Source organism: Pteropus medius, unplaced genomic scaffold, assembly GCF_902729225.1.
Source record: "Pteropus medius unplaced genomic scaffold, Ma_sr-lr_union100, whole genome shotgun sequence".
NCBI classification, from domain to species: Eukaryota; Metazoa; Chordata; class Mammalia; order Chiroptera; family Pteropodidae; genus Pteropus; species Pteropus medius.
In genome coordinates this window covers 329,976-356,772 of record NW_024351730.1, presented here as the reverse complement: position 1 = coordinate 356,772, position 26,797 = coordinate 329,976, and the positions used below count along the sequence as shown (strand labels likewise).

Here is a 26,797-nt window from a genome sequence, read left to right as displayed (position 1 = left end):
TATCTACCTAATACATAGAAAAGAACAGAAAGGCAACTAAAATGAGAAAGCAAATATGTTGCAAATGAAACAACAGGAGAAACTCTGGAAGAAAAACTAAATGAAATGGAGGCAAGCAATCTACCAGACATTGTTTATAAGGATGCTCAATGAACTTAGGGGAAGAATAGAGTTCATTGAGTTTTTCAACAGATAGTAAGCTTAAAAAAGGACAAAGACAGAGAATGTTAAAAGCAGCAAGAAAAAAGCAGTTACCCAAAAGGTAATCCCATAAGAATGTCAGTGATTCTCAACAGAAACTTTGTAGGCCAGAAGGAATTGGCAGGAAATATTCAAAGTGATGAAAAGTAAGGACCTACAACCAAGACTGTTTTACCCAGCAAGGCTATCATTTAAAATTGAAGAGATCAAGAGCTTCCAAGACAAAAAACTAAAAAGAGTTCATCACCATTAAACTAATGTTTCAAGAAATGTTAAAGGGCCTTTTTTAAGAAAAAGAATGGAAAAAATAGGACATAAATATGAATGATAAAATGGCAATAACTATGTACATATCAATAATCAATTTAAATGCTCCAATCAAAAGACATAAGGTAGCCGAATGGATAAGAAAACAAGACCCATACGTATGTTCTCTATGAGAGACTTACTTCCGATCGAAAGACACAGACTGAAAGTAAAGGGTTAGAAAAAAGATATTTCATGCAAATGGAAATGAAAAAAAAGAACTGAGCTAGCAATACTTATATCACACAGAATAGACTTTAAAACAGGCTATGATAAGAGACAAAGACATTACATAATGATAAAGGGATCAATTCAACGAGAAGATATAATCCTAATAAGCACCTATGCACCCAACATAGGAGCACCTAAATATTTAAACAAATATTGGCAGACATAAAGGGAGAGATCAGCAGTAATACAGTCATAGCAGGAGACTTTAACACCCAGTTGACACCAGTGAACAGATCTTCCAGACAAAATCAGCAAGGAAACAGGGGCCTTAAATGACACACTAGACCACATAGATTTACTTGGCATTTTTAGTGCGTTCTACCCCAAAGCAGCAAAATATGCATTCTTTTCTAGTGCACATGGAACATTTTCCATGATTGTCCACAGATTAGGCCACAAAATGAGTCTCAAATTTAAGAAAATGGAAATTATGTCAAGCATCTTCTCTGACCCCAATAGTATGAAACTTAAAATCAATTACCTGAAAAACATACAAACATGGAGGCTAAATAACATGCTACTAAACAATGACTTGGTTAACAAGGAGATCAAAGAAGATACCTAGAAGACAAATGAAAAGATACCTAGAAGACAAATGAAAATGGGAACACAAAAACTCAAAATCTGTGGGACATAGTGAAAGCAGTCCTAAGAGGGAAATCATAGCAATGCGGGCCCACCTCAAGAAACACAAAAAATTTCAAATAAAATTCTAACCTTACGCTTAATGGAACTAGGAAAAGAACAGCAAACAAAGCCAAAAGTGAGTAGAAGGAAGGAATAATAAAGATCGGAGCAGAAATAAATGAAATAGTCTCAAAAACAATATGAAAGATTAATGAAATCAAGAGCTGATTCTTTGAAAAGATAATCAACATTAATCTTTAACCAGACTCGTCAAAAAAAAAAGAGTGGACCCAAATAAAATCAGAAATGAAAGAGAAGTGACAGCTGACTCCACAGAAATACAAAGAATTATAAGAAGATACTACGAAAAGTTATATACCAACAAATTGAACAATCTGAGAGAAGTATACACATTCTTAGAAACATACAATCTCCCAAGAAAAATCTGAACCGATGGATTACCACTAAGAAACCAAATCGGTAATCAAAAAAGTTCTAGACCAGATGGCATCACAAATGAATTTTAGCTAATTTTCAAAAAAGAATTAACACCTAAACTCAAACTATTCCAAAATATTCAAGAAGAGGGAATGCTCCCAAACTCATTTTACAAGGCCACCATTACCCTGATTCCAAAACCAGACAAAGATATTACCAAAAAAAAAACGAAAATTACAGGCCAGTATCCTTGATGATCATGGATGCAGAAATCCTCAACAAAATGTTAGCAAAACAAATTTAGCAAGACATTAAAAAAATCATACACCGTGATCACATGGGATTTATTCTTCATATGCGAAGTTGGTTTAATATCTGCCAGTCAACGTACTACATCAAATAAAATGAAGGTTAAAAAATCATATGATCATATCGATAGAGAAAAATCATTTGACAAAATTCAGCATCCATTTATGATAAAAACTCAGAAAAGTAGGGATAGAGGGAACATACCTCACCGTAATAAAGGCTGTATGTGACAAACCTGCAGCTAATATCATATTCAATGGAGAAAAGGTAAAAGCATTTTTCCTTAAGATCAGGAACAAAACAAGGACATCTACTTTTTTATTCAACATAGTACTACTGGAAGTACTAGCTATGGCAGTCAAATAAAAGGCATCCAAATTGGAAAGGAAGAAGTAAAACTCATTATTTGCAGGTGACATGTCATATAGAGACAACCCTAAAGATACCACCAAAAAACTTAGAACTGATAAATGAATTTAGTAAAGTAGCAGGGTACTTGGTTGTATTTTTATACATCAATGTTGAACTATCAGAGAAATTTTAAAAACAGTTCTATTTACAATTGCATCAAAAACAATAGCATACCTAGGAATAAATTTAACCATGGAGGTAAAAGATCTGCACTCAGGTTTTATAAGTCGTTGAAAAAAGAAATTGAAGAACATGCAAATAAATGCAAGCCTATAACAAGCTCATAGATAGGAAGAATCAACATGGCCATACTACCCAAAGTAATCTATAGGTTCAGTGCAATCCATATCAAAATGCCAATAGCATTTTTCAGAGAACTAGAACTAATACTCCAAAACCGTACATGGGACCATAAGGATACCAAATAGCCACAGCAATCTTGAGAAAGAACAAAGTTGGAGGTATCATATTATAGCATATCACACTATACTACAAGACTATAATAATCAAAACACCATGGTACAGGCATAAAAACGGACACACAAGATCAGTGAAACAGAATAGAGAGCCCAGAAATAAACTGACACCTATATGGTCAAAGGAGGCAAGAATACACAATGGGGTAAAGGCAGTCTCTTCAATAAATGATGTTGGAAAACTGGACGGATACACGCAACAATGAAAGTGGACCACCTTCTTAGACCATATATAAGAATAAACTCAAAATGGATTAAAGACTTCAACATTAGACTTAAAACCGTAAAACTCCTAGAAGGAAACACAAACAGCAGACTTTCTGACATTTCTTTTAATAATATTTTTTTCTGGCATATCACCTCAGGCACAGAAATAAAGGAAAAATAAGTGGGACTACATTTACACTATGCAGCAAAATTAGTAAAGTTGACTGATTACCAGTATTGTTGGATTGTATACTTTTTTCATATTTATAACTTTATTTACAGAGCTCTCAATGAAATGTGGAAGTGTCAGAACATGCTTAGAAGTCATGTCCGAGAACTATTGGATTTGCACAAGCAGCCTGCAGTAGGTTCATGATTTGTTTAAATTCATAATTTGTCATTGTTCAGTATTTCTCTAGTTACATATAATGAAGCAATCGCAAACTATCTCAAGTCTTTTACTTTACAAATGTCCATTAAACATAATTGCTATAGTTATCCAAGTTAAATTTCCATTTTTAATGAAATCTAATTTTCCAGCATGAGGAAAGAAAAAGTGTTTTCTGGTTTACCAGGTATTTAGACACTAAGATTTGATACATAGTTTTATCATTTTTCAAATAATTAGAATTAAACCTCAAGATAAAATTCTATTAGAAGTTATATTTTTTTTCACTCCATGATTTTTGGCCCTTCTGTGGAGAGTCAGTAACAAATCAGATATCAATCCTATAACTATGACAAAGTCAAAATAACCAAGAAATTTTGCCCAACATTTTCTAGAAAGTGAGTGAAGGAATCTTGAATGATCTCTTAATATACTTCTAAATGTATTTGCTACAATACATGTCTGCACCAGGGAACCATAGATTGAGACCCCTCAAGGGACACTAAAGCAAGAATTGGCAAACTTTTATTGATAAATGACCAGTTAGTAAAAATTTAGGCTTTGCCAGCCATACAGTCTGGTGAACTGCTCAACTCTGCCTTTGTAGTGCAAAAACAGTCATAGATAATATGTAAATGAATGGGCATTATTGTGTTCTAGCAAACTTAGCAAAAACAGGTGGTCTCTGGAACCATAGTTTACTAACTTATCCAAATTTCTCAAGTTTCATACAGATTTAATAATAAAGTCATACTTTATTGTGATGGAGAAAGAAGTACCTTTTGGAGAAGAGATGATTTTCTGAGGTTTGCTAATAGGCCACAAAATAGCTAATAACTCTATTCAGGAAGAAAAATTTTTTATTCACTTTTTTAGTTAATTTTTTTTTTTTTTTTAGTGTATGGCTTCACAATAACTTTGATATAATTGTTTTAATTATCTTCTGTTCAATCTTCTGGCAAGTTAATTTCCCTGTGAAAGTTTCGTACTCTTTAAAAAATTTTAAATACCTTTCCTGCTGACATTTCGTTTCCTTCTGTTTTTTTAAATTTAATAGTTGTTGCTACTCTAATTTTTTTAGACCAACTTAGAGTGTAGAAATGGTAATCCATTTTATAGTGGGTAGATTGTGATTTTTTTAACTTAAAAAAGTTATAATACTAAGCATAGATTTTCTTATGGAAATTTGTTAGCACATAATTTCTTTTGTTTTTGTTTTCAATTTCAGTCAGAGGCTAACTGTTCTGCCATGTTTGGAAAACTGATGACCATAGCAAGTGAGTATGTTCATTCACTCTGTGCATCTATATAATAAATATCAAAACAAAAATAATTTACCCAGTGGGACTATCAATTTAATATTTAGAGAAATAACCCTTTTCTTATAATTTTATTTCTAAGTACCAGTTAGGCTGATTGTCTTTTTGATGGCTCAGCATTATTTTTAAGACAGCTTCCTTTTAGTTAGTAGAGTAGCTTTCTTTTGTAATACTGATTCTCTTTTAATTTTATAGAGAATTTGCCTGACCCTGGGAAAGCACAAGATTTTGTGAAGAAATTTAACCAAGTTCTCGGTGATGATGAGAAACTGCGTTCTCAGTTGGAGTTATTAATCAGCCCAACCTGTTCATGCAAACAGGCAGATGTTTGTGTGGTTAGTAAATTATACTTTCACATTTGTTCTTCTAACTTTGCTTATGGAAATGTCTATTTCATTAAAAACTGCTTTACAGAGATTATTTCATTCATATGAATTTACCAATATTGTGAGCTCTGAATTATTTAATAGTATATCTGTGGTCAACTTTAGTTCTCTACTTACTACTCTTCAGCCAAATTCCAGAAAAAAACACTAAGCAACTAAGCCAGGGACATTGGTCCTAGGAATTGAGCAAGATAAAATGCTTTGTATTTAGTTTACATGTGTTAAGTAAATAAGAATTTTCTAAATGCTTGTGTGTGCATGCATTTTCTTCTCCCATGTATAAGCATGGAAATAATTCTTGTCAATAAATCAGCAGTAGTTAACATTGCAATAAATATGCATTTATACATAAGGTAATTCCTATTTAGGCTTTTATTTTCATTCTAAGACTATTTTATAAAAACTAGTATCACTGAAAATATCAGGAAAAAAAATATCAGGAAGGAAAACTTCATTTATTCAACATTTTATGAGAGTTCTATGTTTGAATTTCATCTACACCACTTAGAAGCAATGTGATCTTTAGTAAGTTCTTCAATATTTTTGAGTCTTTTTTTCGCATCTGTAAATTAACAACTTCATAGGGTTGTTAGAAGATTTTATGTGTATATATTCTAATAACATGGCCCTGCACTGCCTTTTAGGATTTAAGTAAATTATATTTCTATGGTATTACACATATATGACAAACACTTGGGATCAGGCTTACAGAAATAAAGAAAATTTCAGATATTTATGTCTAGCTTTGTTCTGGAAGTAATTGGGATGGATAATTATTTAAATATATGACAAGGGTTAAGGACTCTCAAAGATGTCTATACAAAATTGTCTATGGAGTAGGTATTTTTTATTTAGTCTAGAGATACAGAGTCTCTAAGTGAATCTAAAAAGACCAGTAATTAGGAAGACATAGGGGAAGCCAGTGTACGAGAGAGAACAGTGGCCTCTTCTATTGGGCCTAGGGATGTGGATGTGCCATGTTCTCAGACTACCTCAGTCTTTGCACTTCTGAGCAAGGTGGTTTGCTGAGAACATTTAAAGGGTTTCATTTACTTCTTCGATATTGAGAATTCTTGTTCCAAAGTTATTGTGTCCTGCAGGTCATCTATTAATGTAATTAAATCAGAATGAAATAGCTTGAAATACCTTAAAAATATTTGGTTTATGTGAATTTAACCATATCGTAAGCTCTGAATTACCTATGAGTAATTAATTTTATAGATAAGGACATTGGATTTTAAGTAAGTGAAGTTTCTCATCCAGTGTTTCACAGCTGGTTATAGTGGCTGAGCTGCAGGTGAAGTCTAAATCTCATAGATCCATGGTAATGTTCTTTATATACATTCCATCATTGTTTGCAAGAAGAACCAGCTCAAGAAACATGCACCTTGAGAAAGAATAATCATGGAGTATTTTTGTTCTGAGAGGAAATAGGAATTGAGCTTGAGGGGAAAAAAATGGCAATAACATGAATCTTTACTATTTGCCAGACCAGAATTCTCTTAGGAGTTTTCAAATCCAAAACATATATGCAAAACAGATGTTTGTAACTAGAATATCTCAGGATGAATACTTCAACTAATCAGGGCTGCTGATTTTAGGAACCAGGAAAGTAGGGATGAGGTCTGTACTTGAACTAGAAAGAGCATGGTATTAATACCTTTTGGGAGGGGAGGTTACTCTGAGGATTTTTAAGTAATGGGCCACAAGAAAGCTAATAGAACTATATTCCATAAGGAAAATTTCTACTCTTCACTTTTTTTAGTTCATTTTCTTTGGTGAATGGTTTCACAGTAACTTCTCTTCTAGCTCTTACATTAGCACTGTGTATTTTGACATTATTTATCTGTATTTTCTCCTGTATAAAGTAGGACTTATAATGCTCTTTAACCACTCAAGAAAAGAACCACTGTTAGAATAGTTTTTTCCATTTTCTGGAATATCTTTATCATTTTGTTCTCCCTAAAGGCTACTGTACTGGTATTAGTTATCCACATTCCTTTTTCCCTGATAGTTTTATTCTGAAGTAAAAGAAAAGAATGAAGAAGAAATTCTGTCATTCTCTGTAGCTTTCATTCTATCCTTGCAAGTCCTTTCTCTGTCCCTCTACTAATGTATATTTACCACCACCTCCTTTTTTTTCTAAATGACATTACCTCTCACTTCTCAAAAGGTGAACATTACTCAGTAACAGAGTTAATAGAAATGGAGATCTAATATTTTTCTCCCCTTTTGTCTCAGTTCCATTCCTGACAATTTTCTGCAAAACTATTTTGAGCAAGGAATAACAATAGACATATACTGTGGATTAATATATAAATCCATGATGATACATTGAGAGAGGGTGAGCAGTGGTATTGAAATATGTGCTAGAAGATTTGTTTTCCCTTTGGACTTTAGGTTTTGAGTTTCCACACCTTGGTTCTAGAGAAGAATCACATATTTGTTAAAGCTTCAGCTCTGCTGTTGTATGCTGTAGCATTTTCCTATGACCATGGTTACCAAATTTTAAGATTTTCTAGGAAGCTTGTTAATTCAGTATTTGTGATAGTCTTAGGTTTGAATTTCAGCTATACCATTTACTGCCAGTGTGACCTTCAGGAAATTGTTCAGTATCCGTGAGCATCATTTTCTTCATCTATGAATATTAGCAATCTCATAGGATTGTTAAAAGAATAAGTTGAAATTTACCTACAGCCTAATACAGGCACCCCCTGCACTGCCCTGTGAGCTGTAAATAAATAGTTAACTCTTCTGGTATACATAACAAACTAGGAATTCTTAAGGATAGGTCTGGAAAGTGATCATACCTCTTTATCTTTTAACAAAGTCTCAGTGATTCCGACATGAGTAAGTTCATGGACCACACTTTAAAAAACCCTTTCCTGCAGAATTCTCCAGATGTGCATTGTAGTCCAAATTTTATTTTGCCTTTTAAGCCTATACCATTATAATCCACTGCATAATTTAGTAAATTGTATTATCTTGATATCTGACCAAGGTTGCAGTGTAGGTACGTAACAGAGGCAGGCAAATATATCAGTAGAGAAAACCATGTTGTAAGTATTCTGATGGAATCATGTGCTTTGGTAACACAAAGGAACAATACCCAGCCCTCGCATAGGTGGAAATGGGAATCACTTGTTCTAGAATAAATGACTCCTGAGTGGAATCTTCAAGAATGAGAAGAAATTAGACTGCTGTGTCAAGAATGACTGCTCTATATCTTGCTTGAGTGAGTGATGTCAGAGGAAATGCTTCAAGAAGATAATGAAGTATGTTCTCTCAGCAGTAAGTCTGAGGTTTAGGCTTGGTTAGTAAGTATTAGCACAATATTATCTTTTGGAGGAGGTAAAGAAGAAAAGAATGAAAAGGGACATGATGCTAACTTGTGTTAGTAACAATCATAGAATGCTTCCTTTTTTCTTTTAATTTAACCTCTGTAATTTAATGAGAATGATACACAGGTCCGATATTGTGATTTATAGTGAATACATATTTAGTCTTCTACTCTTTCTGACACAGAACTCCTAAAACCCTTGGAATTTCCTAAGTATTGAAAGCAACAAAGGTGTCTTTTGTTATGTTAAGGAGGTGACTTTTAGAACTCACCTAAAGATGCCTCTCTTTGACCTTTGGGGAGTGGGGAGAGGCTAAAGATTTTGTTCAGTCCCAATGGCCAGTGATTTAATCAATCACACCTATGTGGTTAAGCCTCCATAAAACCCCCCAAAGGACAGGATTCAGAGAGTTTCCAGGTTGGTGAACATGTGGAGATTTGAGGAGAATGGCAAACTCAGAGGGCATGGAAGCTCTGTAACCTTTCCCTATACCTTGCCCTATGTATCTCTCCATCCAGCTGTTCCTGAGTTATATCCTTTTATAATATACCTTTGACCTAGTAAGTAAAATGTTTTTCTGAGTTCTGAGCTGCTCTAGCAAATTAAACCTCAGGAAAGAGAGGGGTGGGTCACGAAAGCATTTACAACCTGAGCTTGTGACTAGCATCTGAAGTTGGGATGAGAGGAGTCCCACAACACTGAACCCTTAACATGTGGGATCCGATGCTATCTTCAGGTAGAGTGTCAAAATTGAGTTCATTTGTAGGACACCCTGCTGATGTCCAGAGAATTGCTTGTTGGTGGGGAGAACTCCTCTCATATTGGAATTAGGTCCAGGAACCCAAAAGAATAGGTCACTGTAACATGAAAGTTAAGCTTTTGGAAATCGCTTATTGTGAGAAATTGCTTTATCTAGTTTACTGATTACAGCTGCAAAAAATATTGATAATATTAACTCCCCTTAGGAGTTCGAGTATACGAGGGGGAATGCTGTGTACATGAAAGAATACTATTTTTTAATGAATATATATTTTTAAGCTCTTTTTTAAATTTTTATAATGGTAGGATTGATAAGCCTGTTGAGAATAGGAGCTATTTCCTTATTGTTTGATATTCCTTAAGAGTGCTAAGTATACTGAAAAAAAAAAATGTAACTAGTAAATATGTATCAGTAGTAGTAGTATCAATCTTCAGTGATAGTATAGATTTGATTAGAAATTTCTGAAACATTGTCAGAGATACAGAAAGAATTCATTTTCTTTTTCTGCTGTCATTTTCTAAAAACATTACATATGGTTACTTTCGTTTAGAGCTTTCTCAGCTACTTTTCAGTTATAAAACTTTGTTGGTCTTAGATGTTTCTGTCTGTGCATACGGGTACCTTTTTCTCAAATGTGTAAAGAAAACTGCCACAAACTAATTTGGCTTGCTGCTTATCACCAATATCACTTAAGATTATCACACACAAAATATTTTTAAATAATTGTTTTGAGATTTACCTAAATATTACATACATAAAATATTGTTATGAAGGATTATTTAAATGTAAGATTGGTAGGCATACCAAAATATCAGGTATTAGAAACTGTCTCTAGTAATGTTTTTATATATTTCTTTTATATGTGTGTGTGTGCATGTGCGTGTGTGTGTGTGTGTGTGTATAGTGCTGTGACTGAGTTTAAGTAATTGTGAATTCATTTTCCCTTAAGCATTTCCTTTTTCAGATTTTTTCTACACTTATATGTAGTGTCATAACTATCTCCTAATGCCTATTTCCCCCATATTTTAGTATTCTGTTCCAAAGTACTGACTATATGTTTTGCCTAGCAATTTTCTAATAGGCTTATTTGTTGTTAGACATTTACTGACTTTATCTGATTTTACTGACTTTATTTTAGGTTAAAGCAATTAAATTTTATACTAGGAGAAAATATCCCCTTTTGGGGAGACCTGCACAAAATAAGTTTGATTTTAAAAGAAAGTACAGTATTTAAATTTAGATTTAAAATGTGTACCTGTGACTTAGAGCAAAGTATATAAGGACTAAGCACTGACTTAAATTTTTTTTTCAAATGCTGAAATTTTGTTCAGTTAATTACAGCCTGCAAAATATATCAGGCATCTCCTAATAAGTTTTCTTCAGAATCTAAGTCCTTTGGACTCTAATAACAAATATAGATGGCATCTAATTTAGTATGACCTTTGTAATTAAAATTTGTGTCAAGATATCACTGAACCTACAAAAATAAAACTTTTTTCTTTTCTCCTTTGTCCCCCTGAACATAAATCACTAAAATGTTCTTTTTTATTTAAAAAAGCTTATAGAGTGACTATTATTTCTTATTGCTTTTTAGTTTGGGAAGCACTTTAATTATCTTCTCAGCTAAAATTTGTATTTACTCGTCAGAGATATTCCATTAAAAGCCCTGTTATTAAAGAAAACATTGTCTTTGGAGCAATCAGCCCCTTTAATCATTAAGTCCTTATATTGTTTAGAAATTTCCAGCAATAATGTATTTTCTTTGTAGGAAGTGTTTGATGTAACGACATCATCTTCGAACTAAGCTATGCTTCTTCTAAAACTGAAAACTTTAAAATATTTATACATTTATGAATCTCTCCATACTTAAAAAACCCACACAAATTAACTGAAATAAAACAGCGTTGTCAAATTGTGACATAATCCAATTAAATGTACTAATGGAAGTATATATTTTGTTTAATTTTTTTCGAAAGTAGAGCATTAAAAAAATTGTTTACTAAACAGTAATTTCATAGGAGAAATATGAGACAAACAGTATAAGTCACACCATGCTATCCCCTTTCTGTTCTCCACAGTCCAGATTTCACAGTGATTACCTAATGAGTATATAATTTTAGTCAGGGTGTAAGCAGAAATAGTTATTACTTGTGCTGGTGTTGAATCTTTAAACACTTTTGATACTTACAATCATTTTTATTTTGAAAAACATGAAAGTGAATCATACTTATGGTAAAACTCTTTCCTTTTTGTAGAGAGAAATAGCTCGGAAACTTGCAAATCCTAAGCAGCCAACAAATCCTTTTCTTGAGATGGTCAAATTTTTGTTGGAAAGAATTGCACCTGTGCACATTGATTCAGAAGCCATAAGGTAAGCTAGGAAGTATATTCGCTCAAAAGTAAAATATAATCTGAAACTACAGTGTTGGAAGTTTAAATTCTGGGTCTCTAAGGAGAAATAAAAAGATTTCCTTTGTACCTTTTTAATGACAGAAGCATGCATCATTCAAGTTGAAATAAGGGCCTGCTTGTTTTGCAGGTTTTTTTAGCTTCAGTGCTTTTTTTAATAGTTAATAATGTTTATTTTTAGCCTATAGCATAAAACATAGAACATAAGAGCAAAGAAGAAAAATTTTAATCTGGAAGCTGTCAATCAACCTTTAGTTTTCTTAACCATTTTAATGACCACATAATATTCTTCAGTTTGTATTATGTCACTGTTCACTTGAGATATGTGAAAACAGAATAGTATTTTGAAAAGAGCATAAGATTGCCTTTAGACTAATCTGATTTCAAAACCTATTTCTACTACTTTCCAGCTTTGTCGTAACCTTCTGAGAATACTTTTCCCTTGCACTAATCACTTTTCCAGTAAGTACTAAGTAGTACTTACTGCTTCTCTTTCCAAACAGCCTTGGATTAGTTCTTACTATTAGTTTATTTGACTTTATGTAAATCACTGCATTGATGTAGTGAAATGCCAATTGTTATTACTATGCTAGGGCTGCCATAACAAAATACCATAAACTAAGTGACTTTAAACAACAGAAACATTTCTCACAGTTCTGGGAACTAGAAGTCCAAGATCAAATTATCAGCACATTCGATGTCTTCTGAAGCTTCTTTCCTTGGTTTGGAGATAGCTGTTTCCTCATATGGTCCTACATGTCTATGTCCTGTCTTCTTGTCATATGAGGACAACAGTCATATTGGTTTATTATGTTGCACCAATTTGACCTCATTTTACCTGATTATCTCTATAAAGACCTTATTTTCAAATACAATTACATTTGAGGGACTGGAGTTTAGGACTTCAACATATGGATTTGGGGGTATGCAATTCAGACTAAAATAGAGATGTTTGTGTACTTTTTTTCTTTCTGACTATGATTTCCTTTTCTTAAATTTCCTTATTTGCAAATAAGAAAACTTAGATTTTTGAGAGAGTAAATGGTTTATTCACATCTGGATAATGGCAAAAACCATAACTTAAACCTAGATTTATTATTTTTGTATCAATGTCCTTCACTCTTTACCATTTGATATCAGTGGGATAAGTCAAAGATATAGTAGATATAGGAAGTCTTGCCTTTGTATGTTAACTTTGAAAGTGACATAATGGCATCAGGAAACCTTTGCTGTTTGTCTCCATGAGGCCTCACAGGGTATCATTACTTCAGTAAATTAGAATAAGCTAATGTTTGAGCTCTAGTCTTAAAAAACTAAAAACTCAGGTTTTTTAGTAGCATCTTGGGTTATTTGTGCTCAGAGAAATCAACTATGGTTAGGATTTCTAAGACTAATTTTATGGAAAATTTCAATTTATAAATTTTAATGAGAACTATATATATTGTAATATTCCTTTCATATAACCAAATCTTTAAGGAATATTAAATTGCAAATAGAAGGTTAGTCTAGTCATTTAACATACATTTAATGGAGCAATTGCTCAAGTATATTGAGTAACTGCAGGTGGATTTGTTTAGGGCAGGGGTCTCTAATCCCCTGACTGAGGATCAGTGCCAGTCTGTGGCCTGTTAAGAACTGGGACACACAACAGGAGGTGAGTGGCAGGCAAGTGAGCAAAGCTTCATCTTTATTTGCATCTACTCCGCAGAGCTAGCATCACTGCTTCAACTCCACCTCAGATCATCAGGCATTAGATTCTCATAGGAGCACCTGTCCCTAGTGCCAAAAAGTTTGGGGACTTTTTTGCTGGTTTAGAGAATTGGCTCCTTAAATAGATGGCACATAAAATGGGTAGAGAAAGATTAGTAGGAATTATAGAGTAGCCAGTTAAAGATTGCAGGGGAAGAACAGTTCAAGCCACTAACCCTGTGTCTTTGGGTAGATAATTTAAGCTACTCTGAGCTTTAATTTCTTCATCTTTAAAATAAGGGCAGTAATCATTACTACTCACTGGAGTTGGTGAGAGGCTTAAATAACACATGTCTGTGTAAAACACTTAGCACAATGCCTCACACACAGTAAGAGTTTAATGAATATTAGTAGCTATTCTAGGAAGAAAAAATGACAGACACAAAAGAATAAAAGCAAAGAGAATCAAGAGTATTTAGAAAATTGCATGTACTTCAACCATAACGAAGGATTTTGGATGAAAGGATTGCGGATAGTAGAAAGTCATCCTAAATGTATCTTTTTTTTTTTTTCCCCTCCTAGACTTGTATTTATACAGATACACATATGTATGCTACAGTTAGTTTTTGGCCTGTACATAATGGTCGAAAATGAAGTAGTGATTGTAATAATGGTTGAAACCTGGGGAAGAGGGTAAATTTTAAGAAAAAAATGGTTGAGGACTGACTCCTGAGGAAAATTAATAATTAAGAGGCCGGCAGAAGATAAGGAATTCTTAAGTTAAAAAAAAAAATGTTAAGGGGGCATGTTCAAAAGTAGAAAATCAGGAAAGAGTGATACCAGAGATGCCAAAGATAGACTAAAAGGTAGAGAGGGTCAGATGCTACCCGGAAGTAAAATAGGTACTAAAAAACATCCATTGGATTTAGAAAAAGGAAAAACATCACAAAGGCCAGAATAGTTTCTTTGGGGTAGCAAAGGCAAATCCAGATTTCCATGGATTAAGAAGGGCATGGGATATTCCTTCCCAACATCCACATCATGGTACACAGAAAAAATGATAATATTTCAGCAGAGAAGATAAGGCAACTTTGAGGTCTGAGAAAATCAAAGGGATAAATATCTTGTTATACTTTTAAACTCTGCTTTAGCAGATAATTTGGGAAGTAGGGATAGCCATGTAGACAGTTTAGCTATAAAAAGTTAAAGGAGAAAAATTAGATGATAGAAAAGTAGTAACTTGAAGAAAGTTACTACTTCTGTGTCGTTTTTAACAAAGAAATTTTGAATATTTAAATATCTTTGAAAGGTGCTAATAGAAAATAAGAGGTTGAAGATGGGGCATTGCACTATATTTCCAGGATAGACCCTAAGACTGTGTACTTAATAGGTAGTCAATAAATATTTATTAAATAAATACATGCATGGACTCCTAGGAGTAGTCAGATACATTTATAAATTTTTTTGCAAACATATTTGTAACCTTGTTAAATTCATGCATCATTTTACAGGATTTCCTCCTAACAGAAAGCTTATTTCAAAATATTTTTCTCATATTGGAAATAACTTTTTTAAAAATATATGTAATGTCAGAGCTAAAACTTTTAGAACAAAAACTAAGATAGGTAAGATTTCTTAAGATGGGACAAACAGTGAAAGAAAATTAAATACTATTTTCCTTTTTGCAAGATACCATTAAGAAAAAGAAAGTCAAGCCACGGACTGGGAGAAAATATTGGCAAAGCATATATCTGATAAAGGACTATATCCGGAATATAAAAAGAACTCTTACTGCTTAATAAGACAAATGACCCAATTTAAAAATGAGCAAAAGATTTGAACAGACACTTTGCCAAATAAGATATACAAATAGTAAAGAAGCATAAGAAAAGACAGTCAACATTATTATTCATTAGGGAAATGCAAATTCAAATTACAATGAGAATTAACCACTATACATCCACTAGAATGGCTAAAATTAAAGATACTAACCAAGTATTGGTGTGGATGTAGACTGACTGAACCAAGTGTTGGTGATATAGAAAGCAGTTTGTTGTAACATTAAATGTACATATAACATTACCATACAATGCAGGCGTCCTAATACTATGTATTTGTCTACAAGAAAACATATTTCTATAAAGACTTATACTTAAGTACTTGTAGCAGCTTTATTTATATCTTTAGAAATACCCCAAAGTCTGTCAGTTAGTATGGATAAACATACTGTGGTATAGCCATACAATGGAATACTTCTCAGCAATAGAAAGGAACAAACTACTGATGTAACCAACAATATGGAGGATTTTCAAAGGTATTTTGTCACATAAAAGATGTCAGACACAATATATATGAAATTCTAGAAACAGTAAAATTATAGTGACAGAAACCAGATCAGTGATTGCCAAATTGGGAAAAGGGATTGACCACAGAAGGGGCATAGGGCAATTTTTCATGGCTATAATCTAAAGGACAGATGAATTGGCAAGGATGTGGAAAAATTAGAACACTCATATTGCTATTGGGAGTGTAAAATGGCGTAGCTGCTTTGAACAGCAGTTTGGAAGTTCCTCAAGTTAAACATAGAGTTATCATATGACCCAACAATTTCACTCTTAAATATATGCCCAAGAGAAATGAAAATACATCCATACCAAATCTGTATATGAATGTTTATACCAGCATTATCTTAATAGCCAAAAAGTGGTAATAACCCAATGTCACCAAGTGATGAATGAATAAATAAATTGTCTTATATGCATACACTGGAACATTTTTCAGAATTAAAATGAAGTACTGATACAAGTGGTTTAAATTTCAACATCTGTAGATCTTACATATATTTTGTGCTTTAAAAATTTTTTATTAATAATATTACTGGAAAAAAATGACATAGATGATAGAGGCTCTGTTCATCCCTCTGGCGACCAAATTAAAGTTTTGACAGAAACAGGGAGCAGCAGCAAGAAAAAATCACCTGGGATCTTGATGAACAAGCTGTACAACTAGGGAGGAATCCGAGATATCACCCAACAACAGCAAAAGGTAGGACAGGGCAAGGACACGAGGCTGCCCAGTTTTGAGCGGCTGAGTTTTAACAGAGGCTGCGGCAGCAGCAGACCCCTCTTAGAGGGACTGCATCTTTGAGCAGATTTTTGTGGTGACAGGCCTGCTTGCTCTAAGCACCAGTGTCGATTAGGCTTTGCACAGGGTGCACCATGGACTTACAGAGAGACTTCGTCCAAGTGAGGGCCAAGGTGAGACTCACTCTGTACAGAAATATTCATGGTATCCATTGTTCTCTGTTGAGCCCTCCCCTTTCCAGTGCACTGACACAGCGCCACCATAGCTGTGACTTCATCAAACGATAACAGAGGTCACTCCGCCCAGAAGATTCCCTGAAACCCTCCCTCCCCCAACTAACAGCCTCACCCAAGCCACATCCAGGTATATCCCCAGCGAGTCAGGTGCTCCTTGCTGAGCAGAGCCTAGACTCACACTAGAGGCAGCGGGGTCTTGGTTTCTGGTGTGGCCTTTTGAGGCAACTGTAAGCACAGCATCTGTGGATCGTTTGCTGAATCTTAACAGGTGGCCCTGGAGGGGCAGAGGCTTGGGCTAAATTTGGCCTGCAGCTAAACCCCTCTCAGGACTGTACCACTGGACACCTACTTCACAAATCCACACTAATAATGGGAGACTTAGGAGCTTTGCTTAATATATAGAAACAGACATGGAAAGGCAGCCAAAATGAGAAGACAAAGAAGCAGAAACCATATGAGAGAATAGAACATAAATCCAGATATAATGGAGTCAAGTAATATAACAGATGCAGAGTTCAAAACACTGGTTATAAAGATGCTCAGTGAACTTTTGGGAAGTGTAGATAAATTCAACAAGAACGTCAACAAAGAGATAAAAAACATACAAATGGAAATGGAAATTATAAAAAGGAACCAGTCTAAAATAACATATCTGAGATGAGAAGTATATTAAATGGAATAAACAAAGTGAATAAAGAAAAGGATCAAATGCCCTATCTAGAGGACAAGAAAGCCAAGGACATGCAATCAGAATGGCAAGAAAAAAGATGAAAGATTATAAAAATAATTTAAGGAGCATAGGGACACTATTAGGCTCCAAATATCCATCTGATTGGTGTAACTGAAGAAAATAAAGATGTTGAACAGCTGTTTGAAGAAATGATGGAAAACTTCCCTAAATTGTTGAAAGAAATAGATACAAAACCCCAGGAAGCTCAGAGAATTCGAAAAATCAGGGATCCAAAGAGGCCACACCAAGACACATCATAATTAAAATGCCAAAGGTTAAATACAAAGAATATTAAAAGCAAGAGAAAAACAGATAGTTACTTATAAGGGAACACCTATAAGACTGGCAGCTGATTTCTCAAAAGAAACTGCAGGACAGAAGGGCTTGGTACAAAATATTCAACGTGATGAAGACCCAGGATCTACAACCAAGAATAATTTATCCAGCAAAGCTATCATTTAGAGTCAGAGGACAGATAAAGAACTTCCTAGACAAAAATAAGCTAAAGGAATTTATCACCACCAACCCAGTTTTACAGGAAATGTTAGAGGGACTTCTTTAAGATGAAAAAAATGTGTCAAAAACAGGAATAAAGAATGGTAACAACTACATTGCTATCAATAAGTATCTTAAATGGAAAAGAATTAAGTGCTCCAACCAAAAGAAAGAGTGGCTGAAAGGGTAAGAAAACAAGACCCCTACATATGAAAAGGAAGGGGGTGAGAAAAAGATAATACTTTGCTGGACTTAGAAGGTCAATTTAAATCAGAGAAAGATAAACACTATATGATTTCACTTATATGCAGAATCTAAGGAACAAAAAAACCCCCAAACTAATCAAAAACAGACTCACAAATATAGTGGACAATTTGGTGAAGGACAGAGGGGAGGGAGGTTTGGGGGGCTGGGAGAATGGGGTGAAGGGTTAAAGAAGTACAAATTAGTAGTTGATGGATGGTCACGAGGATGGGGAGCACAGCATAAGGAATGCACCTAGCATTAATACATTGGCTAGGTGGAGGGTCAGGGGAGGGAGGAAGCAATTGGGGAGATCATTTATCAAACTATAGAGATGTGTAACCAATGTACTGTATACCTGAAACTAAGTAAAATAAATAATACTAAAATATGTGTAACACCAAAGGAAGAAGTCTAACATAAAACTTATGATTAGCTTCCATTTGTTGAATATTTACTATGAACTAGGCCATTTACTGTAATAATTTAATATCTTCAAAATCAGATGTTTTCTTCAGTTTACTGATGAGGAAACAATCTCTAAACCAAAAATCACATTTGCTTTTACTTAAAATAGTGCCATGTTGCTACATAGTCTGATTTTTGACCAGGTAATATTCCATTTTGTTGTGGTTAGGTATATTTAAAAAATACTGGACAATTAAATAGTTTTTAATTGATGAATCTGTTTATGAATATAACATGTTTCTGATGAATTGCTTAGCAAAAATTTCTGGAATGGAATTACTGATTCATTAATTACCAGTGATTAATGCTTTTGTCCATGTATTTATTTGTTATTTGCTCTAAGTGAATTGTCTTTTGTTCATTTAGCAGCTGGTATCTTACTGTTTTTCTTGAAATTGTAAATAATCTCTTTACATATGGAAATGAATATTAAATTGCTTATAAATATTTCTAGTATGTATGTCATTCAATTTTAGTTTTGTTGTTTTTCAGTAGAATTATTATTATACATTAAATTTAGGGGTAGGGGGCGAATAAACTAAAGATAAACTCAGCTGTCAAGTAGAAAAGTTTAAAAAGTCACAAAATAACTTCCCCCTCCCCCTAGAAACATTTGAATCTGATGTTTAGATTCTGTATATTTCCTGCCACAATGCAATTAGGATACAGTTACTAATCTAGTACTGTTACTAATTTAAATTTTCTTATTTTAATAGTGCATTAGTAAAACTGATGAATAAATCAATAGAGGGGACAGCAGATGATGAAGAGGAGGGTGTAAGTCCAGATACAGCTATTCGTTCAGGACTTGAACTTCTTAAGGTATTTTTGAAACAGTTTTGTCTCCATGCATTTCAGTAGTCATAATTTGAATTTCCTTAAGGCTATACAAGAGTTATTGGAATAGTTTCATTGGTAACTATTCAAAAGATTTAAAATTTTGGTAGAAGTATTTTATAAGATATGTTTTTTTGTGTTATAATTATTTTACATTACAAAATAATTTTTTTTGTTGTTGTTTTACTGTGCTTATATCCCTGCTGTGTTTGTAACATTATATGCTAAATGATCTAGTCTTACCTTTCAGAGAACTTGTATCTGGAATAGTAGGACTACTTACAGGAATTATTATGTAACAGCATCTATCTTATCAGGGAATTTTAAACAGTTGCTAATTTTAATAGATGCCAAAGGATTCAAAGAATTGAGCAATTAATAAGACCCAAGTCAGGTAAGACTTTGTGGACAAGATATGACAATCTAGGGAAAAAGAGAGTAATTCTTGGCATATTTTAGAGATCATTTGGGAGTGTAGCCTTAGGAGAGGAAAGGATTGCTTTGGGGAGTAGTGGGAGACAAGGTTGGTTCCAGATTGTGGAGTGCCCTTGGGGCAAAAAGGTACTATTGGGGCCTTTTAACCTTGCTTTTAATATGATACAGCATTTGATAAGGCTTTCATTAAATGGGGTAAAGAGCAGAAGAAATTGAAGGCAAAGAGATATTTAGACCACTATAACATATAAACTAAGGGAGAAGAAACAAACCAGTGCTATGGATGTTAAAAAAAAGAATGATGAGGTTATATTGGAATGGTCTTAAATATCATTTCATGGAAAGAATTATAATGCTTCATGAGAAAGATTTTAATTATATTTTTAATAATGGGGTTATATTTTTAAAGTTTTAAGGGTAAAATCATCTTTAAACATTTTTAGTAGGTTGTTGATTCATTGTTTCAGATTTCTCCATTTTTCTACAGATAATTAAAACCTCATAACTAAATATCACTGTATACCTCACCAAATGAGACAATCTCTCCATTTTATAGCCTATTAAGTACATGCTTATTAATAAGTCATGAAGACTATAAAACTTCATTCCCCCCTCCCTGCCTCTCAACTTTTAACCTTTATTCCCAATATTATGCTAACTAAATTGTTTTTGCTTCATGGAAGGTAACTTTTGTAGACATGATATGTCTTAATTTGTCATAAATTCCTGAAGGATAGGCTGAGACTTATGTCATAATAAATAAAGGAGTAACTACTTATATGTTTGTAATCATGATTAAAAATTCACAATGGCTTATTTCTTTATAATATGATGAGTGAACTTTTTGTGATGGATTTCACTTAAAATATTTCCTTATAGAATATCTTTTTGCCAGTGAAATAAAGCTCTGTGTTAACATTTTGTTAACATCACAATATCACACACCATAAAAAAGGAGTCACATTTTCTGCATTCTCAGTATCAGAAGTGACTAAGAGGTAAGAAGAAAATAGGGCGAAGACTGTATATTACCCATCTTAAGGAATCTACTACACAGTATTTCTTTACAGTGTCTCATTGGCCGTACCAAACTGCAAGGGAGACTACTAGATATAAATATTTATTGTGTGGAGCTAGCATATGCAGCCCATAATTTGAAATTATATTTTTAGTAGAAAATAATTCTCTTATTTTAATGGATTAAACTATTGTCTGTACTTCTAAAGCCGTATCTGTTCCTCCAGGTTCTGTCTTTCACACATCCTACCTCGTTCCACTCTGCAGAGACATATGAGTCCCTGTTACAGTGCCTCAGAATGGAAGACGACAAGGTAGCAGAAGCTGCTATACAAATTTTCAGAAATACAGGCCACAAAATAGAAACAGACCTACCCCAGATACGATCGTGAGTTTATTTTTTTTTCATAGTAAACACAAAAGTAGATTTCTTAGTGTGGGAGCCATAGGATCATTGTTTCCTTTCACATAGGAATACAGGAGAGAGGAAAGACAACTTTTATTTAGATGCTACTTTTCTGTATTCTTTGTTTCATCTTTTCTTTGCCTCACTCCAGCCCACCTATTTGAATATAAGCAGAGGAACAAACTGTAACTTTGTTTATAACAAAGTGATTTTAAAATACTGTTATTAATAATCAGGAGTTATCACATAATTTATAATTTATGATTAATATATCTTCCTAATCTATGTATGTTCATCTTTTTCTCTCCAGATGAGTTATAAATTCAATAGCTACTATGATATCCCAGCAAAGAATGGGATGATCAAGTAGTGGGCTTAATAAGATTTCTTAGTTGCTGATAAGATGTTCAGGGTTATTTGCAAATAGTTTTAGTTATATCCAGATCAAACCAGTTTTCCTCATAGGGTAATCATAGGACAAGAAGACTCATGACTCCTAGAAGACTTATGACTCCTAAAGTTTTTTTTAATTTATGAGCTAATAGTTAAATTTGACAATTCAATATTTATTGTACATTCTCTTTATTGTCACTGGCCAATATAAAAGAATTACCATAGTCAGTCCCTGCTCTCAAGGAGTTTATAGTCTAGAGACGATGATCTTTATATTTGTACATTATAGAAAAAAAATCATTGACATAGTAGGATAAAGTTTCTAGTGAGTTTTCAAGGTAGGAAAACTATACATTTTTTTTAAGGTAAAGGATTTAGTCTTAAAAGGAATTCTATCCCTAAGGAAGCAGTGGGAAAGTGGGTTAACTTTGGACATAAGGAATAAAACCTCTTGTTCTTCAGACAAATGGGGAAGGAAGGAGAGAATCACTGAAAAGCAGAGAAGCACAATACTATAGACCTCAGTAACAACCCTCATGGCTTTATTGGATTATAACGCACTAGAAAAGCAAGGAGAACGGTTGAAGTTGACTTATGCATCATCATTTCATTTGGCCCTGTGTCATAATTTTAAACTTGCATGAAGAAAAATGTGGCATATTCATTCATACATATCAAATCAAACTTACACTAACTAGCCTATGTTCCAGTTTTTTGGTTGAGGTGTATGACATGGAGTCTGGGATATTGCTCTCTAATGTCTAGCCTTTCATTATCTTAAAAGGACCCTGTGTCACCACTGCATTTAATACCACTGACCTTATAATCTATAAAGTAGGATCATTGCATTAAATGTATGACAAGTATCCTTTTATTTTTATTTCACCTTCTAATTAGAAAAATACTTACATATTCATTATAAAAAGCTGAAACTTTAGGAAATAGAAAGAAGTCACTGTTAACATTTTATATTTTTTAAATGAATGTTTTGTCTATCTACTTGATGTGCATGCCTATTTTTTTATAGGTTGGTACAGATGTGCTGCTTTCTTCGTTCCATGTAATGTTTTCCCGTACCATGAACACTTAATGCTTTTAAGACTGTTGATGACATGGGAAAACATTCCATGGAAGAAAGAAATGTGGAGGGAGGTTAAGTGCATGGATTTTGGAACAAATGCTTATCTTCAAATCCCAACTCCACCATTTCCTAGCTATCACTTTAAGAAGCTTAAATAATATTTTTGTGCTTTAGTTTTTTCATCTCTCTATAGACTGTAATAATAATCCTCTGATTATGAGGATTAATTGAATTAGTCCATGTAAAAATACTTAGAACTGTGCTTGGTACAAGTATTTTAATAATTGTTAGATATTTTTATTACTCTTCTACCAATATATATGTTTCTGTGTCATTGCATACTTTCTTTCACTGGTATATCATTTCAGCTTTTTAATAAAACTTGGTGTTTTGCTAGTTTTTTTCCATGGCTGCTTTAAAATACTAAAGGGGATTATGGAAGGGAAGTTAGGAATATCTACCTAGAAGGTGTAAATGTAAAAATATGGCATGGAACAAGTTTTAAATTATAAATTAAGGGTAGTTTGGCTTTAAAACAAAAATTATCTCCTGAAGTAGCCTTTTTATTAAGGCACTGTATTTCTTGGGGACAGAGAAAGAGCTTTAAGTCTTTGATCTGGTAATTTTTAAGAGAGACTTCTCTACCAGCATACATCCAAATAGTTGGAAGATATAGGAAGCAACCAAAAGAATTACTTCTGGTGTATAGGCCTTTTGTTTTTAACTATCATATTATTTTTTACAGGACTTTAATTCCCATTTTACATCAGAAAGCAAAGAGGGGTACTCCACATCAAGCAAAACAGGCTGTTCATTGTATACATGCCATATTCACAAATAAAGAAGTCCAGCTTGCACAGATTTTTGAGGTATATATAATATATAGGGTTTGTTTATATTGGTTTTTATTTTTATGATCTGTGGTTTGCTGAAGATAGAAGGTAGGATTTTTTTTAGCTTTTTATCCCACCCTAGAATATAAATTCCAGGAGAGCAGGGACTCTGTTTTATTTAGCACTATATTCCCAGCCTTTAGATGAAATTATATGTTCACATACTACATATGGAAGGAAATTTTGTGTGTTTGTGTTAAAATAGTCCACTTAATTTTAGCTTTATTGGCTCAGTGATCCATTTATGTTCAGAAAATATTAGTAGATGACTTCGGACCACCAACTTTAAAGTACCTGACAACCCTACCTGAAAATTAGTCCTCTTTGCCTTTCCTTATATGATTCTTGGTCTGATTCCACTACTAGAAAGGCATTTCTATTATTTTAAGTTGGATACAGTATGAACAAAACCCAGTGAATTCTTTTATGGTTTATAGTCATTTAAAATGTCCCCTCAGTATAAAAAAAAATGAATGTAGTTGGCTTGAAAATAATGTTGATTTGATGATGTAAAAATGTGCTTGCTTTTACTTCTACCTTTTACTTGGGTTTTGTTGTTGTTGTTATCTTTTTTCTGCATTCTCCAATCTTGTTAAATTTTAGTAGGTGAAATAAGAATTAAATATCTAATATAGCTGAAGTTACTTTTTGATCATATCATTAGAACAGATTTGTTTGGGCATGATAAATTCAGGAGGAAGACTCAGGAACATTTACTGTTTCCATAGAATGTCTAGTTATTTATAAAACAAACTGGTAATTTTGACCATTTTATTTTTATAGCCTCTCAGTAGGAGTCTGAATGCTGATGTACCAGAACAACTTATAACACCATTAGTTTCATTGGGCCACATTTCTATGTTAGCACCAGATCAATTTGCTTCCCCAATGAAATCTGTAGTAGCAAATTTTATTGTGAAAGATCTGCTAATGAATGACAGGGTAAGTTTCTCATTTAATTAAATTTAGAATCATGAGATTAAGACTACTATCTACATCTTAATCACAGAAACAGCATTTTTCTTTATATATAATTCTCTTTTCCTTTTAAATCTCTGTTTTTCTTATTTATTTAATTTCCAAATGACATCCTGACTTCAGGTAGCTATTAGTAGAATTAACATTTAAGAAGGAAAAAGTGAGAACGAGATGGATGAATTATGAAGTAAAAAACATAAAGCAAATACTATTATTCTAACATTTGAAGGACTTTACTTGAATGATAGAATTTTATTTTATCAAACATTGTTAAAAATATAAATGAAAAATACATTTGACTAGCATTTTGAAATATAACTACGTTGCATTTTTGGCACTAGTTTTATGTATTCTATTTTAGTTACCGAATTGTATGTGTGTGCATGCTGATTTATTAGCTCTGGGTTGGAGCCCAAACATTCCTCTGATTAAGAATCACCACTTTACCAAATGGACGTAAATTAAAGTTATTGAATGAAGACACAAATCTTACCTGCTGGGTATTTGTGGATGACTTTCAATGCAATTCTTAACTTACCCAGTTTACCTAATCTTTCTACATGGTCCAATAGTCTTTAAACCCTCAGTATTTGAACTTTAAAGGAGAGATACTTGCCAGTGCACTCCCTCCTCTTTTCCCTTCCCCTGTTTAGATGATTATAATAGACAAGGATAGAAGAGCATGGCCAAAGTTTAGTTTTGTTTTGTTTTGTTTTGTATTTATAATAGCCATCCTAGTAGGTGGTTTTGCTTCGTGTTTCCCAAATGACTAATGATGTTCAGGATTTTTTTTCATGTGCTTTTGGCCATTTGTATATTTTCTTTGGATATTCAAATTTCTTTGCCCACTTTTTAAAAAAAATTATTTAAATTAGTTTCAAGTAGTTCCCGGGTTTCAGCACATAAATTAATTAATTAATTAATTAAATATGTTTAGTATACACTACATTGGTTAGACATCTATATAGTTCATAAAACAATCCCCCCAGTTGCTCTCTCCCTCCTCTTTGCCCACTTTTAATTGGGTGTTTTTACTTTGTTGTTATTGAGTTATAAGAATTCTTTATATATTCTGAATATTAAACCATTATCAAATATTTGCTAAATCCAAGATCATGAAGATTCTCTCCTATGTCTCCTAAGAGTTTTATAGTTTTAGCTCTTAAATTAAGATCTTTGATCCATTTTGAGTTAATTTTTATATATGATAGAAGGTAATGGTTAAGCTTTATTCTTTTCATGTGGATATCTAGGTTTCCTAGCACCATTTATTGAAGAGATTCTTTTTCCTTAATAATTGGTCTTAGCACACTTTTTTTTTACTTTAGGCAAGACAGCCCTTGGTTGACCTCACAGATTACAAGGACCTTGTCAGCTTACAATCCCTTATTTTTTATTTTTTGCGCCTTCAGCACCTGGTCTTCCTACGTGGTCTCCCATCCAAGTACTAACCAGGCCCAACCCTGCTTAGCATCCAAGATCAGACGGAATCAGGCTCGTTCAGGGTGGCTTAGCACACTTTTTAAAAATCAGTTGACTTAGCACACTTTTTAAAAATCTATCGACTTTATATGTGAGGCTTTTCTGGGTTCTCTGTTTTGTTACATTAGTCTGTAAGTCTGTACTTGTCAGTACCAACCACATTGTCTTGATTACTATAGATCTGCAGTGAGCTTCAAAATCAGGAAATTTGAGTCCTCCAACTTTGTTCTTTTGCAAGCTCTATTTGGTGACTTGCCTGTAACACTGCATTGTTCAACATTAAAAACTTAATGAGCCAAAATTTAATATTCTTAAAGTTAAGTTTATTCAATTAACTATAGTCAACAGGTGAGAAGAATGGGAAATTATGGTCTCCAGATGAAGAGGTTTCACCTGAAGTGCTAGCAAAGGTAAATTTGTGTAGGTCTTGATAACTTTTATGTTGAAATAATGAACATTCATAGATATCTTTTCTTTAACCTAATATTTAATAATTCTAAATGAGGTACTTTGTTTTTAAA

The 26,797-nt window shown here is 33.3% G+C and overlaps 1 protein-coding gene across 2 annotated transcripts in view; it reads left to right on the top strand.

Moving 5' to 3' along the window:
- The window catches only part of PDS5A (PDS5 cohesin associated factor A), a 108,780-nt gene that overhangs the window by 58,451 nt on the left and 23,532 nt on the right, over positions 1-26,797 (top strand). For both annotated transcript variants that reach the window (XM_039844993.1, XM_039844994.1), the window contains exons 14-22: positions 3,489-3,570; positions 4,823-4,871; positions 5,109-5,248; positions 11,656-11,771; positions 19,471-19,576; positions 21,271-21,431; positions 23,669-23,792; positions 24,600-24,758; positions 26,618-26,686. In XM_039844993.1, the coding sequence (XP_039700927.1) occupies positions 3,489-3,570; positions 4,823-4,871; positions 5,109-5,248; positions 11,656-11,771; positions 19,471-19,576; positions 21,271-21,431; positions 23,669-23,792; positions 24,600-24,758; positions 26,618-26,686 (1,006 nt within the window). The remainder of the gene's footprint in view (positions 1-3,488; positions 3,571-4,822; positions 4,872-5,108; positions 5,249-11,655; positions 11,772-19,470; positions 19,577-21,270; positions 21,432-23,668; positions 23,793-24,599; positions 24,759-26,617; positions 26,687-26,797) is intronic.